The sequence below is a fragment of the Quercus lobata genome, chromosome 3 (assembly GCF_001633185.2).
Source record: "Quercus lobata isolate SW786 chromosome 3, ValleyOak3.0 Primary Assembly, whole genome shotgun sequence".
In the NCBI taxonomy this organism is placed as follows: domain Eukaryota; kingdom Viridiplantae; phylum Streptophyta; class Magnoliopsida; order Fagales; family Fagaceae; genus Quercus; species Quercus lobata.
This window is the reverse complement of record NC_044906.1, coordinates 5,092,514-5,118,220: the sequence shown is the minus strand read 5'-3', so window position 1 is coordinate 5,118,220 and position 25,707 is coordinate 5,092,514. Positions and strand designations below refer to the sequence as shown.

The 25,707-nt window shown below is 35.0% G+C and overlaps 3 protein-coding genes and 1 long non-coding RNA gene across 16 annotated transcripts; 3 read left to right on the top strand and 1 right to left on the bottom strand.

Moving 5' to 3' along the window:
• Positions 1 to 637: 637 nt before the first annotated feature.
• Positions 638 to 5,660, top strand: LOC115978746 (accelerated cell death 11-like). Of its 2 annotated transcripts, XM_031100605.1 has the most exons (6): positions 638 to 689; positions 919 to 1,114; positions 1,238 to 1,413; positions 2,802 to 2,864; positions 4,282 to 4,460; positions 5,368 to 5,660. In XM_031100605.1, exons 2-6 carry the CDS (start codon positions 929 to 931, stop codon positions 5,484 to 5,486), a joined length of 723 nt encoding a protein of 240 aa, XP_030956465.1. In that variant the 5' UTR covers positions 638 to 689; positions 919 to 928; the 3' UTR covers positions 5,487 to 5,660. The 2 variants fall into 2 exon arrangements, with proteins under 2 accessions (XP_030956465.1, XP_030956464.1); XM_031100604.1 differs by lacking the exon at positions 638 to 689 and having other exon boundaries at positions 768 to 1,114.
• Positions 5,661 to 6,230: 570 nt separating this feature from the next.
• On the top strand, positions 6,231 to 8,766 carry LOC115980158. Its single transcript, XM_031102439.1, has 4 exons — positions 6,231 to 6,938; positions 7,161 to 7,434; positions 8,069 to 8,368; positions 8,543 to 8,766. Exons 1-4 carry the CDS (start codon positions 6,231 to 6,233, stop codon positions 8,764 to 8,766), a joined length of 1,506 nt encoding a protein of 501 aa, XP_030958299.1.
• Positions 8,767 to 12,904: 4,138 nt separating this feature from the next.
• LOC115979872 (cysteine synthase-like) lies at positions 12,905 to 25,044 on the bottom strand. 11 transcript variants are annotated; one of them, XM_031101946.1, is made up of 12 exons: positions 24,886 to 25,044; positions 21,823 to 21,988; positions 19,699 to 19,755; positions 19,471 to 19,580; positions 18,924 to 18,981; positions 18,236 to 18,499; positions 18,012 to 18,149; positions 17,858 to 17,909; positions 17,155 to 17,234; positions 16,119 to 16,178; positions 15,873 to 15,953; positions 12,905 to 13,403 (listed from the first exon to the last, which is right to left on the bottom strand). In XM_031101946.1, the coding sequence occupies exons 3-12, from the start codon at positions 19,735 to 19,737 to the stop codon at positions 13,314 to 13,316; spliced, it is 972 nt and encodes a 323-aa protein (XP_030957806.1). In that variant the 5' UTR covers positions 19,738 to 19,755; positions 21,823 to 21,988; positions 24,886 to 25,044; the 3' UTR covers positions 12,905 to 13,313. The 11 variants fall into 11 exon arrangements, with proteins under 11 accessions (XP_030957806.1, XP_030957803.1, XP_030957801.1 ...); XM_031101943.1 differs by having other exon boundaries at positions 21,823 to 21,929; XM_031101941.1 differs by lacking the exon at positions 21,823 to 21,988 and adding an exon at positions 20,013 to 20,077 and having other exon boundaries at positions 24,886 to 25,043.
• Positions 13,750 to 15,727, top strand: LOC115979873. 2 transcript variants are annotated; one of them, XR_004089213.1, is made up of 3 exons: positions 13,751 to 13,956; positions 14,614 to 14,700; positions 15,149 to 15,727. It is a non-coding gene; the product is annotated as an uncharacterized LOC115979873 (long non-coding RNA). The 2 variants fall into 2 exon arrangements; XR_004089212.1 differs by having other exon boundaries at positions 13,750 to 13,956; positions 14,614 to 15,727.
• Positions 25,045 to 25,707: the final 663 nt, after the last annotated feature.

Sequence of the window (25,707 nt, the reverse complement as noted above, 5' to 3'; positions counted from 1 at the left end):
TTAAAAAATTATTGTCATTAAAATTATACATGAAATGTCTCTTTAGTTGCCACATAATGGGTCAAAGCAAAATAGTTTTAAATATGTTCGGAGCCTAATTTGTTCCTCCAAGTTTTGGATCATTCTTGTTTTTGAAAATTACATTAATTCAATTGAATAATTTTACTTACATTAGTATAAAATTTTATAATTTTTATAGAATGAAACTTTTTAAGAATTTTACTATGAAAATTGTGAAAATGTATTTTATTAATTTTATGAAAGATAGCCATCAAAAATAATTTTGATTGAAAATATTAAACTCTTTTTTTGTTGGATGTGTATATATATATATATATATAACTTATCAAATAAAAAAGTTTGTGTATATAATAAAAAAAAGCATGTGTATTTATGTGTATGCATGAGGTTGTCTTGATAAATATATTAGTGTTGTAACTTGGCCTCCCTAAACAAAAATTCCTGACTCCGCCCCTGCACATATGACACATATTTCAAAGAATTACAAATATCTCATCTTAAACTACTCTACCAAACACCCCTTAGTAATTTCAAGTTCCATGTTAATAAATTTGAGTTAAAAAAAAATGGTATATTACTAATATTTCTCAAACAATAGTAAAATACTAGTCATTTAAAAAAAAATAGTGATATTTGGCCTTCAATCGCGTGAAAGCCGAGCTTGTTCAGTAAGTTTTTGCGTTTCTAAAATTTGTTTTAAGCGCTCACAAGTAAAATCATGTAAGAACCAAAAGAAACTTGTTTGACTCTGACTGCACTGTTTTTGAAAACTCATCATAAAAATCATGTCCCAAAAACATTTTGCAGACTAGTTGTGTAGCTAGCTATTCACACTTCTCTACACGCTGCTATATTGTTACTAAAACACGCTAACCTTCTGTGTGAACCGTGATCTAGCTCTCTTGCAATGGGGACACGGGACAATCCCGTGAGGAAGTTGGCAGATTCACTTCAGGTGCTTGCCGATACTGTAAACTCGGACAATCCACACATCAAGGTCAGCGACCTGGTTCAGTTTTGCCGTATCAGTTATACTGCTATCTTCTACTTTGGCATCACTGTTAAGTTTCCGGACCTGGACCCCCAAACTAAGGTTTGTGTGTACCATAGAATATATAATTTTGATTATAACTTACAATATATCTGCTTCAACCATAGAATATTACTGCACTCAGTTTTCTCACCCTGTCTCTCCTTATATGTAATATAACCAAAGGTGGATAATTTTTTGGAAGCCTCAAAGAAATACGACACAATACAGGATTTAGTGGAAAGTGAAATTAAGAATGGTACTGCGAGGGATAACGGTAGCCCATGCAGAACCCTGGCGCGACTTAGGCGTGTAATTGACTTGGCGAGGGAAGTGCTTGAGCAAATTTTTACTAGTGGTCGGTACGTCTAATCATCGATTTTCCCTATCTTAATTCTGTGTGTTTTCCATTAAAAAAATTTTTGTTTTTAATTTAACAAACTTAATTAAGTGTTGTTTTCAATGAAAAAAAAAAAAAAAAAACTTAATTAATTATGGGTGTCCATGATTTGGGCTGAGTTGGGTTTGGACTCTACTTGAACCCGACCTGAGCCTACTAGGTGGCTGAAAATATAACCTACCATTGACTAAAGAGCAGCACCAGGTCGCATCGGAAAATAGTTGTAATTGTAGCACTACTCTAATCAGATTATATGTGAATAAAAATATCTTATTAATAATTTAATATCATCAACAAATTTTTTTTTTTTTTGGAGAAGAAATTTTCAAAACTATTTTAATTACTAGTGAGTGAGTCATGATTCATGTGTAAAGGTTTTTTTTTTGTCACCTTGCCACACATCGAGATTTGATTGGGGAGTTCTTGAATTCGGGTTTAAGAGAGGACATTAGTAGCCTGTTTGACATCGGCTTTAGTTTTTAGTAATTATTTTTTTAGTTTTTATTTACAACTTTTTAAAATCTTATGTTTTTTTAATGTATTTTTTCATTTTTTCAAAATTTTTCAGGGAATGCATATATTTTAACACATTTTTCGCAAAAAATGGATAAATTGTTCCCAAACAGATACTAATATTCCTTCATTGTCAAGGAGGCTGCCATTTTGTACCCTAATGAAAATACGAGATGTATTTAACAAACAATATTCATGCATAAGTAATGTATGGAGAGAAACATAAATGACAAAGCAAACTGTTGGTGATGAATTTGGAAGATTGAATTGGATGAAATTATATAAGGAAAGTACTAGAATAAGAAAAGAAAAAATATTAGAAAATTACCAAAATAAGAAAAGTAGTTTGCATGAATTAATAGAAAAGATGCTTAAGAGTCTTATCTTAGCTTAGGTGCACTTTGGCGATAGTGCTAACAATACAATACATAACTATTGCTTTAATTTACTTCTAAGAAAAAACTATTGCTTTAATTCTTTGGCAAAAGCCACATTTCGTGGTGAAGTGACCCATTTAGTATCAACAAAATTTGTTCGATAACAATTATGCCTGTTCTACGACAACTCGACTGGTGTGGATGCAAGGTATTACTCATTTAGCAATATTCTTGGACTTTTAGTAGTAACTTTATTTACCGGTTCAGTGATAGAGTACTCATCCAAGTCCGCCAAAACTTCACAAAAATAATCAAAATGCTCCTATGAATGCCAAAATCACCCGATGGGGACTGTACTCTAAATTCCTGTAGTTCAATTTTATTCCTGCTCGGCCCAGGCCTCTCTTAGGTCTTTGGCTTTTAGTTGAACATTACTAATTTTTTTTGTTTATGTGGTAAGAGTTGCTGCACAATCGATTGAGGGGAACAGTCAACCATCAAGCTTTGATTTCACACTTTTGAGGCAGGTCTTCTTCTTTATTTTAGGAATCTATATATGTTTTATTGCGTATTTTGTGTCTTTTTTTATTATTATTATTATTATTTTTCTATGATGGATATTGGCTCAAGTATAAATTATAGCATAATATGCATAAAGTGATTGAAAACTGAATTAAAAACAATACTATATGAATCTTTGTATAAATCTAAATCTATTAGATGTTGCTTTCAAAAAAAAAAAAAAAATTATTAGATGTTTATTTAGTATTTTATATAGCATAGTTTATGTAGCATTTTTGTCCATTCAACACACTTCAATCTAATTCAATCCATTTCCATCTACTTCAGTTCATTTCAATTTACTTCGAAAAAATTATTAATTAAACACAAAAAATAATAAAATAATATATTTGTAGAGATAAAAAGATAAAAATTTACTTGTAGAATTCTAAAAAAGAAAAAGAAAAAAGATAATACTTGAAACAAATGTTTTTTTAAATATATTACAGTTCATTGAAAAATAGTTATATATTCTAACATGCTGCACAAGGTTGCGACTAGTAATAATAAAATAATAATTGTACATTAATCATACTTGGACATGTGTCTTAATAAAGTGGGAACTGTCAACTGTGAATATTCCAGGAATATGTATCTTCCCAATAAAATTTATATAGGACCAATTTAATTAAGCATGAAAATTCGTTGCGAATTGATTGGACATAATAAAAATAATTTACTCCATGAAAAGTCAAATGATTTCCCACAATTAAAATGAGGCTTCAAGGTGTGCATCTTAAATCAATGAAATGATTTTTTTTTTTCCAAAATAGTGGGATTCATCTAGCCAAAGGAAAAAAAAATTAGAGCACAAACTCCATAAGAATTCATAATGACATTTCAAAGGAAGTTAAAGCAGGTTTTACAACCATTAAACACGTTTCCTAAGAAATATTAAAATAAATATTTAATTGAGTAACTTATTTATTTTTGCGATATCTCACTCGGTTCAAACCTAATTTTGTTTATGAACAATCACATTGATGGGAATTTCATGGTCTTTATTGTGTTATCGAACTTAATCCAATTAAGTGGTTGGATTTTATTTAAAAATTAAGCATATTTGGTCATCTTGAAAATTGACCCCCCCCCCCCTCCCCCAGAAAAAAAAAAAGATCTACCATTTGAACCGTGAAATTATGGCCCTGAAATTAGAAATCAAACTTCCATCGAAATTAAGAGGCTAGACAATTAAATTATACGGTATCAACAAATGGTATATTGAAATGCGGGGATGGATTGACTTCTTAATAAACAAAAGATATTAAGACCCATTTTAGGGTTGTAGCGAAGTTAAATACTACAATTTTATCATGTAATACAACTATTGGCTTTGCATATATGCAAACTATTTTTTCATAGATCTTTTTTTATGACAGGAAAAATTCATTTGTTGAGACATTTGCAGTAGCTTATGAGCAAGTTTTTGTTCCATATCCTGGATGGACTGCTGGTGAATGTTTTAGTTTGTCGGTCGGTTTGTCCAAGAATATTGTGCTTGCTGCATTGGAAGAACTTCCTCCTCCGGACCTCTTATTGAAGATTTTAAATGAAGATGGTAAGAATTCCTGGTTACATTGCTAGTTTTAGTTTGTCCAAATATAAACTTTTATTCATTCTGGTTACTGTTTAAGCTATGATTCTAATTACATTTATTAGTGCACTATTCTGAAAAATCAATGCCCATTGTTGTACAAACAATTAACCGGTTACCTTCTTCTATCCTCAATGACCAAACTCAATATGAACAATTATTTGGGACCTCTCCCACTAATAGTCAACTTAAGGTGTATGGTTTTTCTACTTTGTCCTGCTCCAATCTCAGGAACAAACTAAACTACAATCAGTCAATCATGTTCTCGCCTCTACGTCTTCCTTGGATATGGTGTTGAGCATAAAGGATACAAGTGTTATTAAAGTCCTTTTTCCATGAATCTAAAGATCTATTGTTCCATCGAAGGCTTTTGCTTTCTATTTGGTAGCTCTATTCAAATTGCTCACAAGTCACAATCATGTGTGTTTTACAAGTAGACCAAATGTATCGAGTTTGAGTGTGGTTCATGGTCAACTAAGTAACATTTTCAAACAATCTCACACACCTAAACGTACGGTTTCAATATCTAGTATTCAAAGTGAAATTTGTATCTCGTAATCCATCTTGATATATACACTATTGGAAATTTTGAATATCAGGTTTCGACATGTTTGGCCCAAATCTGGCGTGCTAACCTTTAACTAGGTGAAGGCATAGATTGAGGCAATTTCTATACAGCTATACACTGATGAATGCACAGTATTTTTATCACATTTCTAATAGTTTAATTTCGATATCTGAGTTTTAATCATGCTATTGTTCGACATATATGATAAACACGATTACACCAGTAGTGAATAAGTTTTCACTCGAGATAAAATTGACTTCCTTATTTGGTTTCGTTCTTCTGAATTTTCTTTGCTTTTATCAGAGGATTCAGTGAAGGAGCCTATTCACAAGTACATTAATGCGGCAAAAGTTGTTCTGCAGTACATTGACAGCGTCTTCCTATCAACTGAAACAGGGGCCGAGATGCTTAGGACGATCTAGTTTAAATTCCATTTTGGAAATTGCTTATGAAGGATTGATCAGTTTGTAAGACATTGGCATTGCAAAACCAGTTTGATTTCATAAAGAAACCTGTACGCTGCTCTACTGGTTTCAGCTACGAAAACTATATATGTCAGGAGTTTGTGCTACATAAACAATGTGTGTTTTGATAATGATGTGAAATTTGATAACTATATGTTTTCTTGTGGAATATCTACTTTCACTTACTACAGCTATCTAGCCTACGTAACCGTTCACATGTTACCCTTTCTCACATAAAAATGGATTTTGTTAATTAAATGTTTAGTGAGATCCACTATGAAAAGAGTGAGTGTCGATCCTAGAATATTGAATAATTTAAACACATATATGTATGTGTATGTTACTTATACATAAAGTATGTATGTATCAAGCTTGCAATGAAGGCACAGGCTCTCTCTAGAGAGGAAGAAAGAGAGCTATCACGCAGCAACAAAAAAGTTAAAGATAGTCGCCATGCAAACTTCAGCGATGGTTCAGGTGAGGATACTTCGTCACAAGGCAACTAGAGTTCATGGAATGCATCAAAAGCCTCCTTTAAGGATAAGCTTGTGGGTGAGATATCGGGGGCTTTTGCTCAAGCCTTCGATTTTTTGGACTCGAAGCCAATTTTGACTCGAATGATGATGAGACTAAAGGGGAAGCTCGAGATGGGAGAGTCCCAATCAAGCTAACTTGAGAAACAAAAATTCGGATTTGAGAGCCATGGTCCAAAGCCATTATCGTCAAGCTTGTGTGCAGAACATGGGATTCAACTACATCCAAACAAAACTCAACCAGCTATGGAAACCTTCAAGTAGAATGGATTGTGTTGATCTTCAGTATGGGTTCTTTTTGATCTGCTTATACGCTAAGGAAGACTTGGATTTTGTATTACAGAGGGGTCCTTGGTTCATAGGTGACCATTTCCTTTCTTTGAGACCTTGGGAGCCATTTTTCAAACCCTCCATGGCAAATGTCGAATTTGTTGCAGTCTGGGTGAGGTTGAATGAGTTGCCCATTGAGTTGTATGAAAGGAATGTGCTTAGGCAAATTGGTGAGGCGATTGGAAGGGTGTTGAGGATTGACACGCATACAACCCTGGAAGCTCGGGGTAAGTATGCGAGGTTGTGTGTCCAGATTGATACGAGCAAGCCACTGACCAACACCATTGTCATGGGACGCTTCGAACAACCAGTCATGTATGAGGGTATCCATAGCTTATGCTTCTCCTGTGGACACGTCGGGCATCAGAAGGATGCTTGCTCGTTCATTATTTGGAAATGTAAGGAGGTTTTAGTGTTGGTAGACTTGACGGAGGAAGGGCCGGAGAAGAACTCATGTAGTTTGCATGATTCTGTTCGTACTGACACCTCTAGAAACGTGACAAAAGATAGTGGCACAGAAGAGGAGGGGCTGTATGGACCTTGGATGGTAGTGTCCAGGAAAAGAAATGGCTACAAGGCGACAAATAAAGGGACCAATACGCTCCCACTCCCTTAAGGGACCCAGTCACGTGACCAAACAAAATACTGGGTCACCTGTAAACTTAACTGAGCCAAAAGAGGCCATGCTTCCTTCCATGATGGGCCAACATACTCCGAATGGGCGCAGACTAAGTTAGATGCCATGAAATCCTCGTTTGGTGTTTCCTAGGCCCAGAGGTTGAAATTGAGAGATTCTGTCAAGGGTAAGCAAGTCATTGCACGGGGAAGATTAGGTTCACCTAGTACAAAGAGTGCTATTGACTCTCATCCAGGTACATCTCCTCTCCAACTTGCTTCCATTCTCAATCATGGACCTGAACTACTCTCCAGAGCACCCTTCAAATTCACGGCCAATGCTGAAGTCGAGGTGGGCCACCAACCTGAAGGGGGAGGTGATGGAGGTGCTGGAGATCATAAGGTAGAGGTTGCTAATGGAGGGTCCGGTACTGAAGGAGGAAAGAGCGTAGAGTTGGTGGGTGATTCCACAACTCATCACGACCCAGATTCTATGCGAAACAGACCTAGCCACAGGGATTCGTCATTGCATTAAGGTGATCTAAGTGTTCAAGCAAACTGTGATGCTTAATCTACACTCTTTAGCTTGGGAAGTAAGGATGGGAGTCCTCGAACATCGACTGACTTTTAGTCCTGGGTTCGGCCAGTTGAAGAAGTTAATGGAGAGGATAGGATGGAAGTTGAGGATGGAAGCAGAGCTACCCCCTCCTACTGATGTCTGCCCCTTTTCGAATCACTAATTTATCATGAATATAATCGTCTGGAACAGTAAGGGCGTTCTGAATCCCAATTTTTAAAACCATGTTCGAGAACTCACTCGCAATCATGATCTAGCCATCTTTGTGGTCATGGAAACTAAATTAGGTGGTGAAAGAGCTAGAGAGATCACTGACAGACTCCCCTTTGATGGGGCCATACATATTGATACTATTGGCTACGCGGGTGGGCTCTGGTCATTGTGGAATTATGATAAAGTGGAAGTACAAATTCTTGCCAACACGGAGCAGTAAATTTATGTAGAGGTTAAGGTACTCTTCGTTGACTTTGCTTGGTTATTTTCAGCTATTTATGCTAGTCCTAGAAGTGAGGAGAGGCAGGTCTTATGGAATAATTTGGCTAAAGTGGTTGAACTACACAATAAGCCCTGGATCATGGTAGGGGACTTCAATGAGCCACTAATAGAAGGGGATAAATTTGGAGGGAGAGGTGTGAGTCTCAATCGCTCCCTTTTATTTAAGGAGTGTTTGGACAGGTGCAACATGATTGATATGGGGTTTTCGGGTTCGAGATACACCTGGACAAACAAAAGAGACATAAATGACCTCATTCTTGAAAGGATTGATCGGTTCTTCATGAATCCCAGTTGGTGTGTCTTATATCTGGATGCTAAGGTTACCCATTTGCCTAGGTGCCATTCTGATCATTGTGCAGTCCTCATGGAAGTATTTCCACCCCAAACAATCAGACTGAGTTAACCCTTCCGCTTCCAGAGTTTTTGGTTATCTGATCTGTCTTTTCTGAATGTTATTTCTAAAGCATGGAGCCACAATATAAATCTGGTCGACTCCATTGATACATTCACCAAAGATGCTGCCTTGTGGAATAAAAACAACTTCGGGAATATTCATACTAAGAAGAAAAGAGTCCTCACAAGACTTTATGGGGCCCAACGAGCTTTATCAAACAGGCTGAGTGCACCTCTTATCGAGTTAGAGAAAACTCTCCATTTAGAATTGGGGACACTTTTGGACCAGGAATGAGATTTATGGGCTTTGAAATCCAGAATTAACTGGATGATTCAAGGAGACCACAACACCTCCTTTTATCATATATCTGCTCTAGCCAGAAGAAAGAGGAATCTCATTGCTTCAGTAAAAAACAGTGCAGGGGATTGGATCACAAATGAGAGGGAAGTTATGGAGTATTTCAGATTTGGGTTTATTTCTTTATACACAACTTCTCATTCCATAGCTGATTGGTGCACCAAGAAAATTTCAAATTGGCAAATTTAGCTTGTTGATGAGGATAAATGCAGTCTTGCCAAGATGGTGTCTCCTGCTGAGATTAAAGAAGCCCTTTGGTCTATGAAAGCCTACAAAGCCCCAGGTCCAGACGGGTTGCATGCCGGGTTCTTTCAAAGATTTTGGCTTGTAGTGGGGGATTTTGTGAAGAAGGAAGTGATGAAGGTGTTTAGGGAAAGGAAGGTCCCGAAATATCTAAACCGTACCCTTATAGTTCTTATTCCGAAAATCCAAGGCCCTGAGACTATTGGTAATTATAGACCAATAAGTTTATGCAACTCAGTTTACAAGGTTATTACAAAAGTCATTGTTGCTAGGATAAGACCGCATTTGGAAAGATTGATCTCTCCATTTCAGGCAGCATTTGTTTCGGGAAGAAGGGGTGTGGACAACACCATCTTAGTCCAAGAGCTTATTCATACTATTGGGAGAGCTAAAGGGAGGATTGGATATATGGCAATAAAAATTGACCTAGAGAAGGCCTATGACAAACTTGAATGGGGTTTTATCAGAGAGATGCTCATGCGGTTTAATTTTCCGGAAAATCTTATTGAGCTTATCATGAGTTGCATCTCTTTAGTTTCTACCTCCTTACTCTTCAATGGTGGATGCATGAACCCCTTTCGGCCTTCTAGGGGCATCAAACAAGGCGACCCACTCTCACCGTATGTCTTCATACTGTGCATGGAATTCCTTGGGCAACTTATCGAAGAAAAATGCAGTGCGAAGTTGTGGGCAAAGGTAAAAACTTCCAAAAGCGGTCCTGCCTTCTCTTACCTTTTCTTTGCCGATGATTTGGTCCTTTTTGCCCATGCCAATCTTGAGAATTGTAATACAATCAAAGGGGTCCTCTAGGAGTTCTGTACCAGATTCGGACAGGTTGTTAGTGAAGCTAAGTCTCGGATTTATTTTTTTCCAAATGTAGATCCAGACCAAAGGGTTATTCCAACATTCACCCTCGGGTTCCAAACTACTCCCAACCTTGGAAAATATCTAGGTTTTCCTTTGAAGCACTCTATGAGCTGCAGGCATGACTTTGATTGTGTCTTGATAGAGTGAAACAAAAGCTTGCAAGGTGGAAAGGTAATCTTCTCTTAATGGCTAGATGAATAGTCTTGATCCAAGCTTCTTCCTCCACCATACCAGCCTACACCATGCAAAATGTCTATCTCCCGAGCAAAATACTTGAGGATATTGATAGAGTTAACATAAATTTCTTATGGGGGTCTACTAAAACTGCAATGAAGATGCACTGGGTTAATTGGAGGAAGGTTACTAAGCCAAAAGATCTTGGAGGGTTGGGACTCCAAACTACTAAAGGTAGAAACACAGCCTTACTAGCCAAACTTAATTGGAGGTTCAACAAGGAACTTGACGGTCTTTGGGTGAGAGTTCTTAAGAAGAAGTATTGCACTCAACGGAGAATTAATTCCAGCCGAGAAGCAGGGCTGCCAGAATCCCCCACTTGGAAAGGTATTAAAAGAGGTGAGGACACCTTCATCAAGGGGATCAAGTGGAATCCGGGTTGGGATTGTAGTTTAAATTTCTGGACAGATGCCTGGACAAAACTTGGTCCCATTAGGAATCTCATCCATGGTTTGCTGCCTCAATTTGATCTCGACCTCAAGGTAAGAGATGTTATCACTCCCTATGGTTGCTGTGATTGGTCCATGATTCCATTTGAGCTGCCCCAGAATATTAAAGCAAAAATTCAAGGTACTCCTACTCCTATATTGCGAGGGGAGGTGATAACTTGGTTTGTAAATTCTCCCCAAAGGTGGTTTTGAGATGAAAAGTGCTTATCTGCTCACCACCAACTCCCTGGAGGCCCCTCCTTTCTCTAGGAGCTGGATTTGGAAAGCCTACACTCTCCCAAGAATCCAAGCTTTTGTTTGGAAATGCATGCATGATAGCATCGGAGTTAAAATTTGTCTTGCTGGAAGGGGAATGGTGGTAGATACTACCTATCCTTTATGCCAATTAGAGGTGGAAACAATTACTCATGCCCTTCAGGATTGTAATATGGTTAAAACTGTCTGGCATCAATTGGGAGTTCGAGCTTCTAACAACACCTTCTTTACTCAAAACTTCAAAGATTGGCTCAATACTAACGGCAAATGGATGCTGAACCATAATCCCACTAGCCTACCATGGAATGTTGTTTTTCTTTTTGTTGTTTGGGGGATTTAGAAACAACGGAACAACTGTGTTTAAGCGCAGTAGTAGCAACCTGAATTTGGCAAGAGACATTGTAGCGCAAGCCTCAGAATTCTTACTATGTGCTGATAAAGCTAGGAACTGCATTAGGAAAATCAGGTGGGAAAAGTCGAAGGTAGGCTGGATGAAACTTAATACTGATGGGGCCTCAAATTCGTTGTTGGGCTTATCTGGTGGAGGAGGCTTGGTAAGGGATGAAGCTAGCAGATGGGTTGCAGGATTTGCGAGAAAAATTGAGAAGGTTAATAGCTTCCTTGTGGAGCTATGGGCTCTTCAAGATGGCCTTATGCTATGCCAACAAATGAATGTGGCTGCTCTTATTATTGAGTTAGATGCAAAAGCTCTAGTTGACGCTTTCACTAATCCAAGCTATTCAAATGCTGTCGTTTTTGGGCTGTTTGACAACTGTAGGCAATTGGTTAACCGTCTTCCCCATTATCGGATCAAGCATGTCTTCCATGAGGCCAACATGTGCACTGATCAACTTGCTAGATTAGGCTGTTTACAAGTTTCAGATTTCACCTTGTATTCCTGTTCGACTGTGGACATCATGAAAACTTTTAAGGCTGATAGCCAGGGTCTGTATTTAAGCTGGCTATGTACTGATTCTTTTTAGTTAAATGCGACTTCCCTTCTTACCCCAAAAAAAAAAAAAAAAAAAGTTTGTATGTAACATTGTTTAAGATATAATAATTAGTCTTCACATAATTCAAAATAATTTCCTTTTCATTCAAGTTTGTTTTGTAAAATATTTACTTGCTTAAAAAATTATTCATTGATTAAAATTATCATAATTGCAAGTCAATATCATTAAAAAGTAAAAACGTAATTTGAGATTTCGATGAACATGCAAATTCAATCAATTCCAAAATATATTAAACTTTACAGCAATCATACAACAATCAAAATGACATATTGGATGAAAAGAGCAATCTATCCAATAAAAAAATTAAGCCACATCAAGATTTAACAACTAATATACTTTCATGTAATCTAAAGCTTAAATTGTGTGAAAGAAATTTTGAATAATGGTCAAAAAGTAGTGGAATTTAGAATTCCATGCAACCACACAATCTGTCTATCTAGAAAACCTCTCAACAAGAACAAACATGGAGTCTACTCCCCTTTGAGTTTTTGGAAGTCCTAACGCAGTCCATTAGTAGGTCCTCTCAAATTGATTATGTGAAGCAAATTGAAGAGAGTGATGCTGCATTAAAACAAATTAATGTCTCTCTTAAAAAACTCTCTCAAAATTTCTGCAGACTTTTTCTTTTAGAAATTGTTCTTTTGACCATTATCCAAAATTTCTTGCTCACTTTTGGCTCACTTTGTGGAGGAGGTTTGACCTGAGCTTAAATTATAGCCGTATCATGCACCTCAGACCGATGGGCAAATGAAATTGAGGTGAGGCCATGAATAGAACTTTGAGGAATTTAAATTGTAGTATTTGCCAGGATAAGACAGAGCCATAGGATAATGCACCTGCAAAAGCTGAATTTGACTACAACGTGTTGTCCATAGTTTTACTAGACAATCACCATCCTCTATTATCTATCAGGGAAGGTTCAGAAACATGCATTGAACTTAGTCAGACTGCCTAAAGTCCATGATTTTCGCACCTCAACAAATAATATGGTGGAACAAATTCAGCCGGTTCAAGTAGAGGTAAAGAAATCTGGAAGACATTTAATATGTTGGACTTGGTACAGATTACATAATTTTATATGTTAGACTTGAACAAATTACATCCACCTGAGGAGTACACCATCCAGAGATCGAAGTTCTTCACAAGTGGAAAGGCAGATGGGGTGTAATTTAAATTACAAACAATAAACTGCATGTGTTTAAATTAAATTGCCATCCTATTTGGGCCTTTCCATGTGCTTTCTGAGCACGCACATAGAAAGGTTTAAATATAAGAGTCAACAATGTATAGTATCATGGTTTTTTTTTTTTTTTTTTTTTTTTTCTTTACTGGTATATCTTCAAAACAGAGACTACGAAGATAATCTCTCAAATTCATCATACTTCATCTTTGTGAAGACATTAGTTCTTATTTAATGAAAACATCAGTCAAAAGTCATATTTTCCGCCTCATGTCTAATGGAATCAAAGAGTGCGGTAGACAAATAACGCTCCCCATAGCTGGGGAAAATCACCTGTGTGGCACGCAAAATCAGAAGATATCTTTAGTGGAATTGGGTTCAACATATGCTGACAAGTACAGACTTAACTTTTAAGCCATACACTTGACACAATTCTTCTTTGAAAAAAAAAAAAAATTATATAATTAATTTATAGGTCATATTAACGAGTTTCTTACAACAACGATCAATAAATTATATTAAGAAATTTTAACATCACCTTTATAAAAAAAAAAAAAAAAAAAACTGTTAACAAAATTAATTATTTTACCATTTTTTCATAAAATATTTCTAAAAATAATTTTTAAACCAATAATACCCCTAAAACATTTGGGTGTATTTGGGTCAATAATGGAAAAATTAAGAAAGAAGTACGGCAAATTGGAAATTCAACAAATGGAATGAGTGGATGACAACTTATCCTCACTTTCTCCCAATGAACCCCACGTGTAGACCACTTCTCTTATCTTTTTCTCTTCTCCACCACTCTTTTGGAGGTTGCTTTCCAGCAATCTTATATGGAAGCTCTAGATTTTCCTCTCTATTCTTTGCCGTCATAAAAACAAAGGTAATTTTCATATTTCTTTGATAGCTTAGTTTAAATATGCGTGTTTGTCACTAATGTTGGATCCTAGTCATATTAAGTTAATACTACTACTTGGGTTTTGTTTAATTAATATGAAGGGTTGTCTTGGATTAATGGTCGAAAATATCTCAAGTTAGGGTTTGGAAGTTTCAATTTATGGCATCTATGGGTTTGGGTTTTTGTGTGATATTTCATGCAATTAGTTTAATGCTTAGCCGTTAATTTTGATGTATGATGTGGATTTGAAAACTGAATTTGAGGGTTAGTTTTCTTGAGCAACATTATGGGTTTTATTAGGGTTGTTGAAGTTGACTACTTAGACTCATGTGAATATGATTGTTGCATGTCAAGTGTTCGATAAATTGCCTCAATGAATTATGAGGTTGCATTTACTTGACTTGAGGGTGAGATGATTGCTATAGGTGAAGTTATGGGTTTTCAATCTTGGTTGTTAGTACATGTTGACTTGAGTTGGTGTAATCCTTGAATTTGTGACATTGTATATTGGCACCCATTCTTTGTGACAACCTCGTCTTTGTGACACCTTGTCATGTGGCCATGGATTGGATTTTCTTGTTTTGGAATGGTGTACTTTGTGATAAGCCTTATTCTTAATAGACTTGATGATTGTCTTTCTAGGTTTCATGGTACTTGGTGGTGGACCTAGTAATTTGACTTGCTTGCTTGTGTAATGTCCAACTGAGGTAAATTGGTGAACTTTATGAGGTAAGTATATTTTTAATGGGGTTTTTGTAAAACAATCATTATTGCACATTTGCACTCAATTATTTTATGGTTAAACCCCAATTTGGAACATTGTCCTTGGTTTTCCTAAAATGTACTATGTGTACTATTCTTGTTAGTTAATCGTTTATGGAAAATGCAGGAAACATGGCCAGTAAATTTATATTTGAAATTGCATATAAAGAAATGCATGATTTGTTGGCATGAAAATTCTAAAGATGTTTTATATTGACTTGTGTTATTTGGAAAATTGATAGAAAATTTCCTGACAAAGAATGGTTTTGAAATATTGGTTATTGAAGGTTTTCTTGGAATTACTTGGAAATATGTTATGAAATTTAATTACATCATACTTGTGAGCTCATTATGTTGTTCGTGCGTGTGTGCTGTGAATATGTGATAATTGTGATTACCCAATTGGATGCAGCAGTCTTTGTGACGTTGGCATGGAAGCACTTAAGTCTTTGTGACACGGTGGCCCAATAATTGCAGTCTTTGTGACATGGCCAGTAGCACAACACCCAAGTCTTTGTGATACGGTGGTTTATATGGTGACACCTGCGTCTATGTGAGACAATGGCCAGTAACTAGTACTTGCAGTCTTTGTGACATGGCCAGTGGTGCAACACCTGAGTCTTTGTGACATGATGGCTTAATATAATGACACCTGAGTTTGTGTGACATGATAGCTAGTACCTATTACTTGCAGTCTTTGTGTGGCACTTGAGTCTGTGTGACACTGTAGCCAATGCCTGGTACTTGCGGTCTTTGTGACACAGCTAGTATCATGACACTTGAGTTCATGCAACTTGTCTATGTGACATTGGTGACTAGATATATTAGCCTATGTGGAGTCTAGAAAATGTTGGATTCTATTGGAGGTTTAGATCTGACATAAAGACTTTTTTGGAGTTCCAAATCGATAATTGACCTGAATTCTATACAAACTCAACCTGTTCTTTGTTCCAAGCCATGTAAGGAAATATACATTTTATATTTTGAAATAGGTTAAATATCCAATTTTAAAAGAATTTTTTTGGATTAGGTTGATAATTGATATGCAATACTTTGGGTTGGTTAAACATGTCTGACATATTTATGACACTACCAGGAACACTAACTAGGAACACTAATAGGAAGGCTATAAGACTTACGACAATGAGTTTCCCAGCATTTTCAGGTCTCTTTCCCACCTTTATCGCAGCAGCTGCTGCAGCACCAGATGAAATCCCCACCTGCAATAAACATGCTCTTACATTCACCAAAGAATTGGAAAAATCAAAAAGACAAGCAGCAAAAGAAGTGTTGATATTATCTGTTTAACAAAAAAAAAGAAAAAAAGAAGAAGAGTAAGGAATTCCTCTAGAACCTTTACATATTATCTTAGATAATCACTATACCAGCAAACCTTCCTTCAGGGCAAGCAGCTTAGCAGTTTCAATAGCTTCCGCACTAGATACCTGGAAAAAGTTGCCAAAAACACCTCAAGTCATTGCAAGGAAATCCATCCATAGTAGCACCTAACAGAAATCAGAAATGTTGCCATGGAAACAATATAGCTGGGATAAGCTTATACTTTGACAAGATTTACAAAGAAAACACTAAGTATGGTAAATGTTTACTAGAATGATCCATTTCATGAAAATGTAGGCATTTTCCTTTCCAAGCCTTCCTTAACAAAAAGACAATAACAAGATAAACAAGGTCTCCAATAAAATAGTGCATTTTCATTAATATAAAATCCTTCTAAACCAAATATGATTTTGAATCTTTCCTTTTCTAAAATATAATTATAAAAGTAACCACAGAGGACCAATTTCTCAGAAAGAATTAGCTTTCTTTGTAATGAACTGGTTATCAAAAATAGCGAATAAAAACAGTTTTCAACCTGAACCAAACATGAGTTTTAATCTTTTCTTTTCTAAACTATACTCAAGAAATCAGCTTGCAAGAAGTGAACTTTCGGAAAGAATTAGAATTCTTCATTACATAAAGAAACCCGACCAACTGCAAGCTCCATAAATCGACTCACATCTGGATGATATATCTTGGAAAAAGTACAACTGAAATGAACTTTACCAATAGACAGGATTGAAATAAACCAAAATTAAAAAGGATAAAAAAATCCCCCAAAGGTTTAAAAAAATTAGAAAAGACCTGTCTTGGTTAAAAACGTATACATTTGAACTTTGTAATGTCTTTAAGGACTAAGGAGCTGATTATCCGTTACTTCCAAGATGCATCAATCATTTTATATTAATGATTACACAATTTTAAAGGTGATAATGGGCTGTAACCCCATTGCAAGACTATTGTAATTGCATTTCCCATTTTCATGTATTCTGACTGTTCTAGTACCTTCACAAAATTATAGCACAAGAAGATAATATTACATGTGAAATCAAGATGAATGCAAATATAATACTCTAGACTCACTTGAATAACTTCATCAAGCACATTGGCATCCAGAACAGCAGAGATAAAACCAGCACCAATTCCTTGAATCAGATGCTTGCCTATGAGATGTGCATTCGCGTGACAGTTAGAGAACTGTCATTTAAAATCAAATGTAAAACACATAAGTTAAATAAATATCACATATAATGAGACATTAGATGATTTATGCCAGCCAAATTTAACAAGGAATTGACTATTCAAACATGAGTGATCTCTATCCCATAAAAGAAAAGAACCGGCCATTTTCAGTTCTAAAACCAACAAAGGTGGTCCATCCTCTTTGGATTTCCTAATGACACTCCAAAATGATGACTGCAAAATGTATTACCAATTGATATTTAGTTTAACTAGTAAAGCCTCATATTGTTAAATAAGAGATTTGGAGTTTCTGATAACAAAGAATAATCATTAAGAGTGGGTATTATAGGTTTAAAACGCTCTCTAAAAAAACCTAATAGTTAGCAAAATCACACATCTGATAAAGTTTCAACATTTTGGGTTTAGACACCTCGTAATATCTCATAAAATAGAAGATATTTGATACCAGTGAAATTTGAAAATCTAGAACTTCTCTTATGTACAAATAAAATAAAAGATTTTATGCAGAGAAAATGCATGTATATTATAGAGGGAAAAGTACCAAAAGAGAATAAAGAATTGAAGCTACTAAGCATTAACTAACCATGTTGTCCTCCATTCAAGAGGGCACTTTCAACCGGTTCTACCCCATACACCTACATTTATACAAGATAAAATGGAGTCAATGGACCATTAAATACTCTCTCTCTCTCTCTCTCTCTCTCTCTCTAAGAAACAAGCATTGTATACAAGTGGACCTTTATTTCGGGGTTTTTCTCCTTGAGGAAATTCCCTGCACCAGTTATTGTACCCCCAGTACCTATCCCTGCAACTAGAACATCAACTTTTTGTGCTGAATCTCTCCATATCTCTGGGCCAGTGGTTTCATAATGGATCTGAATTAAGAATGACAGAATGATTTGTTAATGGTGTCAATCATCTATCCATATCAGAAGATAGCAGATGCAGACGCAAACAATACCCTTGGGTTGGCAGGATTTTCAAATTGTTTTAACAGATAACTATTAGGGATTTTGCTTAAGAGCTCGTCAGCCTTCTTAAGTGCTTCTTCATGGCCCTTGTCAGGATCTGTGAGGTACAACTCAGCTCCAAAAGCTAGGGACACAATTCTTCTCTCAAGGCTATATGAAGCTGGCATGATAAGGATTAGCTTGTAACCCTTGATGGCTGCAATGAAAGCCAACCCAATTCCAGTATTGCCACCTGTTATCTCCATAAGAACAGTCTTTTGCCATTGTTCAAACATGTCCAAAATCAATGGAAAATGTGTTAGTTCAACTGTTCAGTAATTTGGACTAGTACTACATATGTAACAATGTCTCATATGCAATTAAATATGAGTTATTAAAGATAAACTAAAAGAACAAAGAATTAGAAGTAGAAGTGAGAATAAAAATAGAAATAAAACAGTGTAATATGAGCATTACTCAACTGTGAAGCAAATCCCTTAATGGTTGTGTAAGTCTCACTTTAAGAGTTTGAGTCATAATGAGGTTAATAACAGCATAGTGTGCAATGAAAATGTGTATCAAATGCCTTATGAAAAGCCACAGGTGCAATCAGAGGATATATTTTATTTGGGTTCAATTCTATTCCACCAAGAAAGGAAATTTTGGAAGGTGCAAAACCTATATGACAAATGTACCAACCTTCCCCGGTGTGATCAGACCCTTATCCTCTGCGTCTTGGATCATACTATATGCAACCCTACATGCCAAAAGTTTCATTCAAATGCAAAAGTCTAAAACAAGATTTTTAAGGAAATATAATATTTTTTAGGGTAAATTGTAAATTACACTCCTAAAGTTCAGGGGCGTTTAAATTTTACATCTTAAGGTTTCAAAATTTGGATTTAAATCTTGAAGTACCCCCTAAAGTTGAGAGTTTTTGGATTTTACACTCCTAAATTTTGAAATTTCGAGGTATAAAATCCAAACCTTCACAAACTTTGGGAAGTGAAATCCAAACACTCCTAACATTTATGGGGTAAAATTCAAATTCTAAAACGTTAGGGTGTAAAATTCAAACACTCTCAAACTCTAGGGGATAAAATTCAAATTCTGAAGATTCATAGCGTAAAATCTAAACACCCCTAAATTTTAAGAATGTAGTTTGCAATTCACCCTAGTTTTTATATCAACATATATAAATCAAAATACAATCAATTAAAAAAAAGGTTAATTAAGAGTTATATGCCTATCTTTAATATTGGAACATGGTTGCATCATCTCAAGCTTGGCAGCTACACGGGCAACACAACCATCCACAACATTATTGAGATATACCATTGGGGTATTGCCTATCAACTGCGCAAGCCAAAAATTACCATTAGCAAAATGGATTATGAGAATAAAAGAGTTCATAATAAAAAATAATGAGAACAAAAGCAACATTAAAGCATTGATTCTATTGGAAAAAGAATACTTCTGTAACATCTTTCTTGATTCCACACTTGTCTTCCATGTTATCGTCTTAAAAATACTGCAAATTGATAAATAAAAATGAGGAAGAGTGTGAGGAAACTTCTAAGAAGGCTTTATAAAGACCTGAAAAAATATAATGGGCACATTTGCACATTCGTGAACAATAATATTGTTCTATTTTTTTTTTTTTGGTAAAATATCAATCCTTTTTCAAGTTTTAAAAACCATAAAACAAATAAAAACTTTTGATCATTACAAAAAATTAACATGATATGAAATATATCAAAATGTACAAGGTTTTATATGAAGACCTACCTATGATCCCAAACACTACGAATTATTTTCATAGGAAGCACTTCAAAGTGAGAATCAAATGATACCTGTAGAAATTATCAATACTGAATCTCGTAAAATAAAACAACAACGCACCTTTTTTAAACTTAGTGTTCCAAAATTTCTACAAGCAAAACCGACAACTCACAATCAAAAACCAATTAATATAAACTAAGAAAAATCCACCAAAAGAAAGGCTCAAAGAGAAATATTTTTTCATTCAGATTTTCTAGATTCACCAAAAGCTCAAAAGTTGACTTAAAAAAAAAAAAAAAAAAAAAAAATTTAACATACTTACTATTAGGTCTGTAGGACTTGATTGGCAAATTGTGACCTTGTGTAAACTCTTAGAATCATTGTAAGTCTTGTGTTGGTAATGAAGACATGTTCAAGTGCACGACAAGTCAAGATTCAAGATGTATTGGTTAAACTCTTAGAATCCTAGTAAGTCTTGGTTTTGATCAAAGCTGAATCTCGACCGATCGAGATTTGTGTAGAATTGAATCTAATCTACTTTTTGCTCAGCCGTTTGATTCAAGGTTTTGTGGTTTACAAGATAAATATAAAAGCAACCTTAGAGCACATTTTTCAAGACTTTTTGAGAGCAGTGTTACTGTGAACAGATCTTGGAGTTTTCCATCTCTCTTGAAGCATCAACCAATGATCCATTGATTAAAGTGAAGTTGTTGCAATCAACTTTACCTCAAAGTTGTTGATCTAAATCTTCAAGTGGTTTCGTATAGTCATTAGCAAACATTCATGTGCAACAAGATCTAGAATAGAGGAGTTAGTGAAACTGGAACTATGTGTAGTCACGTTAATAAATATAACATAAAGTAGTAGTAGATTTAGGGTCAAATCTATTGTATAAACTTTCATTCTATTCTAGAGACTTTTGATTACCTTAGGATTGTAAGGTTAAATCCCTCCAAAGTTTACGATTTGTTCCATTCATTTTCCCTAGGACACCACATCGTTTGTTTCTTTATGATTCGTTTGTCTCTTTGTGATCCATTTTGTTTAATGTAATGATGTTTACCAATTGAGATCTATTGCATAATTGGACTAATTAAGTAATTGGTTAAAATTGATTAATCTTGTTACAACTGAGGCCTAAAACCCTAACACTTAACCAAATAAAAAAGTCATAAACAACACAAACCTTAATAGCACATTAAAGTGAAAAGTCAAAAATAAATCCATTCAAAGGAGCATTCTAATTATACATAGCTTAACCAAATGCCAAGATTTTTCGAATTTACAATTGCCAACAAAAGTAGAGTAGAAATTATAGAATAGCTTAGATATCATAAGCAAATTATATTACTAGAAATACCCCAAAGATAGAGATTTTCAATCATCTCCACAAACAAAGAACAAAACAAATCACATGTAAAAAGTTCAAGCACCCAACAGATGTGGATTAAATATTTCTAGAATCACCAAAAACTGTAAGGCTAAAAGAGCGTATATTCACCAACCCACCAACAGCAACAAAGAATGAAAGGCAGGAATGACCAAAAAAAAAAAAGAGCTATGGCATAGTAAAGAAATATCGACTACTTCATAGTAGTTCTTATAAGGAGTAGAAATGCAAGTAAGAGAAAGTTCCATTGTGCAAGGAAATGATGTAGTAGCTGAGGAAAGAAATATGAAGTTCCCAATAGTGGAAAGAGATTAACAATTCAGAATATTGTATTAAAAACAAACCATAATATTATGTATAGCTCACTATTCTGATAAGGCCAGGTTTGAAACTAAACATAGCAACAAGAAGGAAAGTTGTAAGTACATAATAATAAGGAATAGGTTCAAAAAATCAATGATCAGCAAGTCAACTAATGGAGACCAAACCGACAGCTTCAGCTTAACCAGTGAAGCTAGCAACATAAAGTCAACCTGTGCAACCCGTGTCAGTGCATATAAGGTTAGCAACATCAAGTCAATGCAACCCAGCTCTGCAAATCACGTCAAAGGGTAAGTTGTCTTTGATTGATGCATTTGTTATTAAGTTATTAAACCTGGCATGGCCAATCAGATGGGTAGGGCAATGAACCAATACCTAAGCCGGTCTAATTGTTTAATTGGATCACTTATACAATTGAACGGGGAACATAACAGTGTTTTTTTGTAAACTAGATGGGCTGTTTTGACCCAACCAATTTTGTAATTTTGAATAAAACTACCTTTATAGGTTCAGTACCATTTTTTCACACCCCGATTTGAGATGGACCAACATGCTAATACCAAACTTGTGCATGATATTAACACAAAAAAACTGAAAGGAACATTAAGCTTTTTTTTTTTTTTTCTTTGCCTTACATGATGCTGTTGCATTAACTTACTATGGAGTTATTATTAAACTTAACTAAATTAACATGTTAACAACTTAAATTTCTTGCCATTTCATAGTTGGAAACTTCTAATATTATAACACACTCCTTAGTCCTTAACAAAATATGGGTAACTTATCCACCTACTGGAATCCATTAGAGCATCTATAAGCTGTTTAAACAAAACATAACATCTTGCAGACATAATAACATTAGATACAGTGGAAGACTATCTATGCAAATACGACCCTTCTGTCTCATATACATCAAATCATCAAATAGCTACTACTAACTCCATATACAAAATACTGCTTCTCCATGTTAAGACTCTTGGCTGCACTAAAGAATATCCTACAAATCTAAGCAATCAACTTGCTCAGTAAGGGAGGCATGACATGGAAGATTTAATAGTATGCATGATTGCATGATAAACAAAATATTCTCACGTGGATATAACTTGTTTATACAAAGTTAATTTTAAAATAAATATTTTCATGAGCTTTCTAAAAGTACGGATTTTGTACTAATGAACATAATTTCTAATAATTTTGAAGGCATATTATAGTGGCCAAAAACTGAAACATATAGCATGATTCCATTCATATATAAACATAACATATTCCATAATATGATCTAGAGAAAGACAGATCTTATACTGTTGCATAATACTAGAAAAACTACAAGGAACATGTAATTGTACTGTTATCTAAAAACATGGCCCCTAATGATCTGGTTGCCAATCATTAGAGATCCATCGAGCCCCTCGTGGCTGGGGTTGCCAGTCTACAAAGACCTAAAGATCCCTTTGTGGCCTAGTGGTTGCTAGTTTACAAGGAATACAACCCTCATGGCCTAGGGGTTGCTAATCTACAAGAAATACAATCCTTTGTGCCCTAAAGGCTTGTCAGTCTACAAGGAATATAAACCTTCGTGGACTAGGTTGCAAGTCTACAAGAACACAGTCCCCTCGTGGCTTAGGTTGTCAATCTACAAGGCCATCACACTCAAAACTATTTTTGTGTTTATAAAACGAATCATGCTTTTATCTTTGAATCTCTCTCTTGCCTTACTAGGCCAAAGTTCATAGCATATCTACAAGACTACAACTGGTTTTTAAAGAGTGTCATAATTGTAATCTTTCAAAGTTTGTTTTCAATCAATGCTCAAGTAAACTCAAATTTTACTAGACCGATAGCAAAGGCTAATTACTAACTTTGCAACATAACTCAAGTTAACCACAACCCTTGGCATATATCTCATTGATTAATACCTAATCTAATTTCTTCAATTATCACTATTCCAATCGGTCCTAAGCCCCTAATAACCCCACACAATATGTTTAAGGGATCCCAATCAACCAACATGGCAAGAATCAGTCAACCATCAAACAATTGCAAAGCAGTGCACTAAACAGAAACTGTAGTTGCAGCATTTACAATTTATCATATGCGTATTAAACAACATAAACAAGGCATTTCAAAATTTATCTAGGTTCTAGACATACCAAATGATGAGCATAACAATTTACAGCTCACTTCATTCATTTTAGCTATGGAAATAAATCCCCAAAGTTAGGTATGTCACTTGATGTTTACTGCCTATTCCAGCAGGGTAGACTTACTTACAAAATTCTAAATGGGCTATCAAATTACATCCAAATTTCATGCCAATTTCCAAAGTGACTACTATGGATATCTAGTACTTTTCAAGAATTTTTCTGAGCCAAAGCATAAATCCATAATTTATAAAATATCATACAAGCCACATCTTACTCAGATCTGCCACCCTAACAGAATTTTAGTCGAATTAGAAATTCTATTATAATTTTATACTCATCCAATTGGTAGGAAACCTTCCATTGCAAAGATAAGAGATTTAGGTTTCATTTAAATTATTCTAGACATCCAAATTTACAGTATACAATTTATTACATAATTTTTCATGTTGTACGCACAAAAACTTCCCTGTCAACAGTTTTGTGGAGTTTTCTTGTAAATTCACTAAGTGTCCTCAAAAGGCCTTATCCTCATTTGAAATTTCATAAACATATGCTAGACACACGATGTAATAACCCTCAATATACTGTTTCCATGGTTGTCGTAGAAAATTTCATAACTTTAAATTATCAAATAACTCAACAGATTAGCACAACTTTTAACAAGTATATGAAATAATCTCAAATCACTCAATCAACTACACATGCCGCACATAAATTAGCGATTTCATAAGTTCATTTAGTCATTTTACTCATTTAAACACTTGCCCAGAACATATTTTGCCTTAATCTATCGTCTAAGAGTACAAGCAAGCATAAGTTTCAACTTTCAAATCAAATCATACATGCAGGCCATATTCTTGGGAAATCACCACACCCACATGTAAATTCAGGTAGCTACTTAACTTCACAGTAGCGTCCATTAGAAAACAGTTTCTACAAGAAATTTCTCAAACGCAAACAACAACCAACTAATAATTTCATGAAAATTCATGGTTAAAAGAGTTTAAACCTAGATTTTGCTCACCTTAGCTTAGGGTTCTTTGAGGGAAGTGGAGTTAGAATCAGTTTAGCATGAACTTGTGGTGGAAACCTTGTTAAGAAATGAAGGACCCGAGGGTAAAGACGGAGAGAGAGCTTAGAGAGTTTTTTGTTTTCTAGCTTCTTTTTGGAGGTGATAACTAAATGAGATGAGGATTGGCCTTTAATTTGCATGGCCCGTTATAGGGTATTAAATCATGCATGATAACTTGGTCCACGTGTCTTACTTTTTTTTTTTTTTTGGAGAAATGGTCCACGTGTCTTACTTTGATTTACAGATTTCATACTTGATGGTGGTTATCCAAACTGGTACTGCAGTTTGAGTTCGACGTTGGTATATGAAACATTATTAATTCTTGAAGGTTCTGATCAGTAGCCACGTTGAAATAGTTCTTAATCTTCATGTCGTTATCTTGAAGTTGTGGACAGCTGAGAGGGAATATACTTTTAGGACAAATACTTTATGTACCATGTTATTTAGATTACAATGCAATATACAATTTCTACCTGTTTTTCAACCCAAAAAAAAAAAATGGAAAAAAGAAGAAGAAGAGATAATCTACAAATTGCCTCATGCACTTGGTCTTTCACAATAATTGAAATTAATTAATTAATTAATTAATTTTTTTTTTTTTTTTTTTCATATTGCAACACTTCCTAAGTTAAATAAAAAATAAAAAATAAATAAAAAAAATTGCATACCAAACCAAATTTTTTTTTTTTTTTCACACCCTTTTAACTTCAAAGGTCTTATAACTGAATTGATATCTCTTCATGCACAAAGTGCTTGGGGATTTAAGGGGGAAAT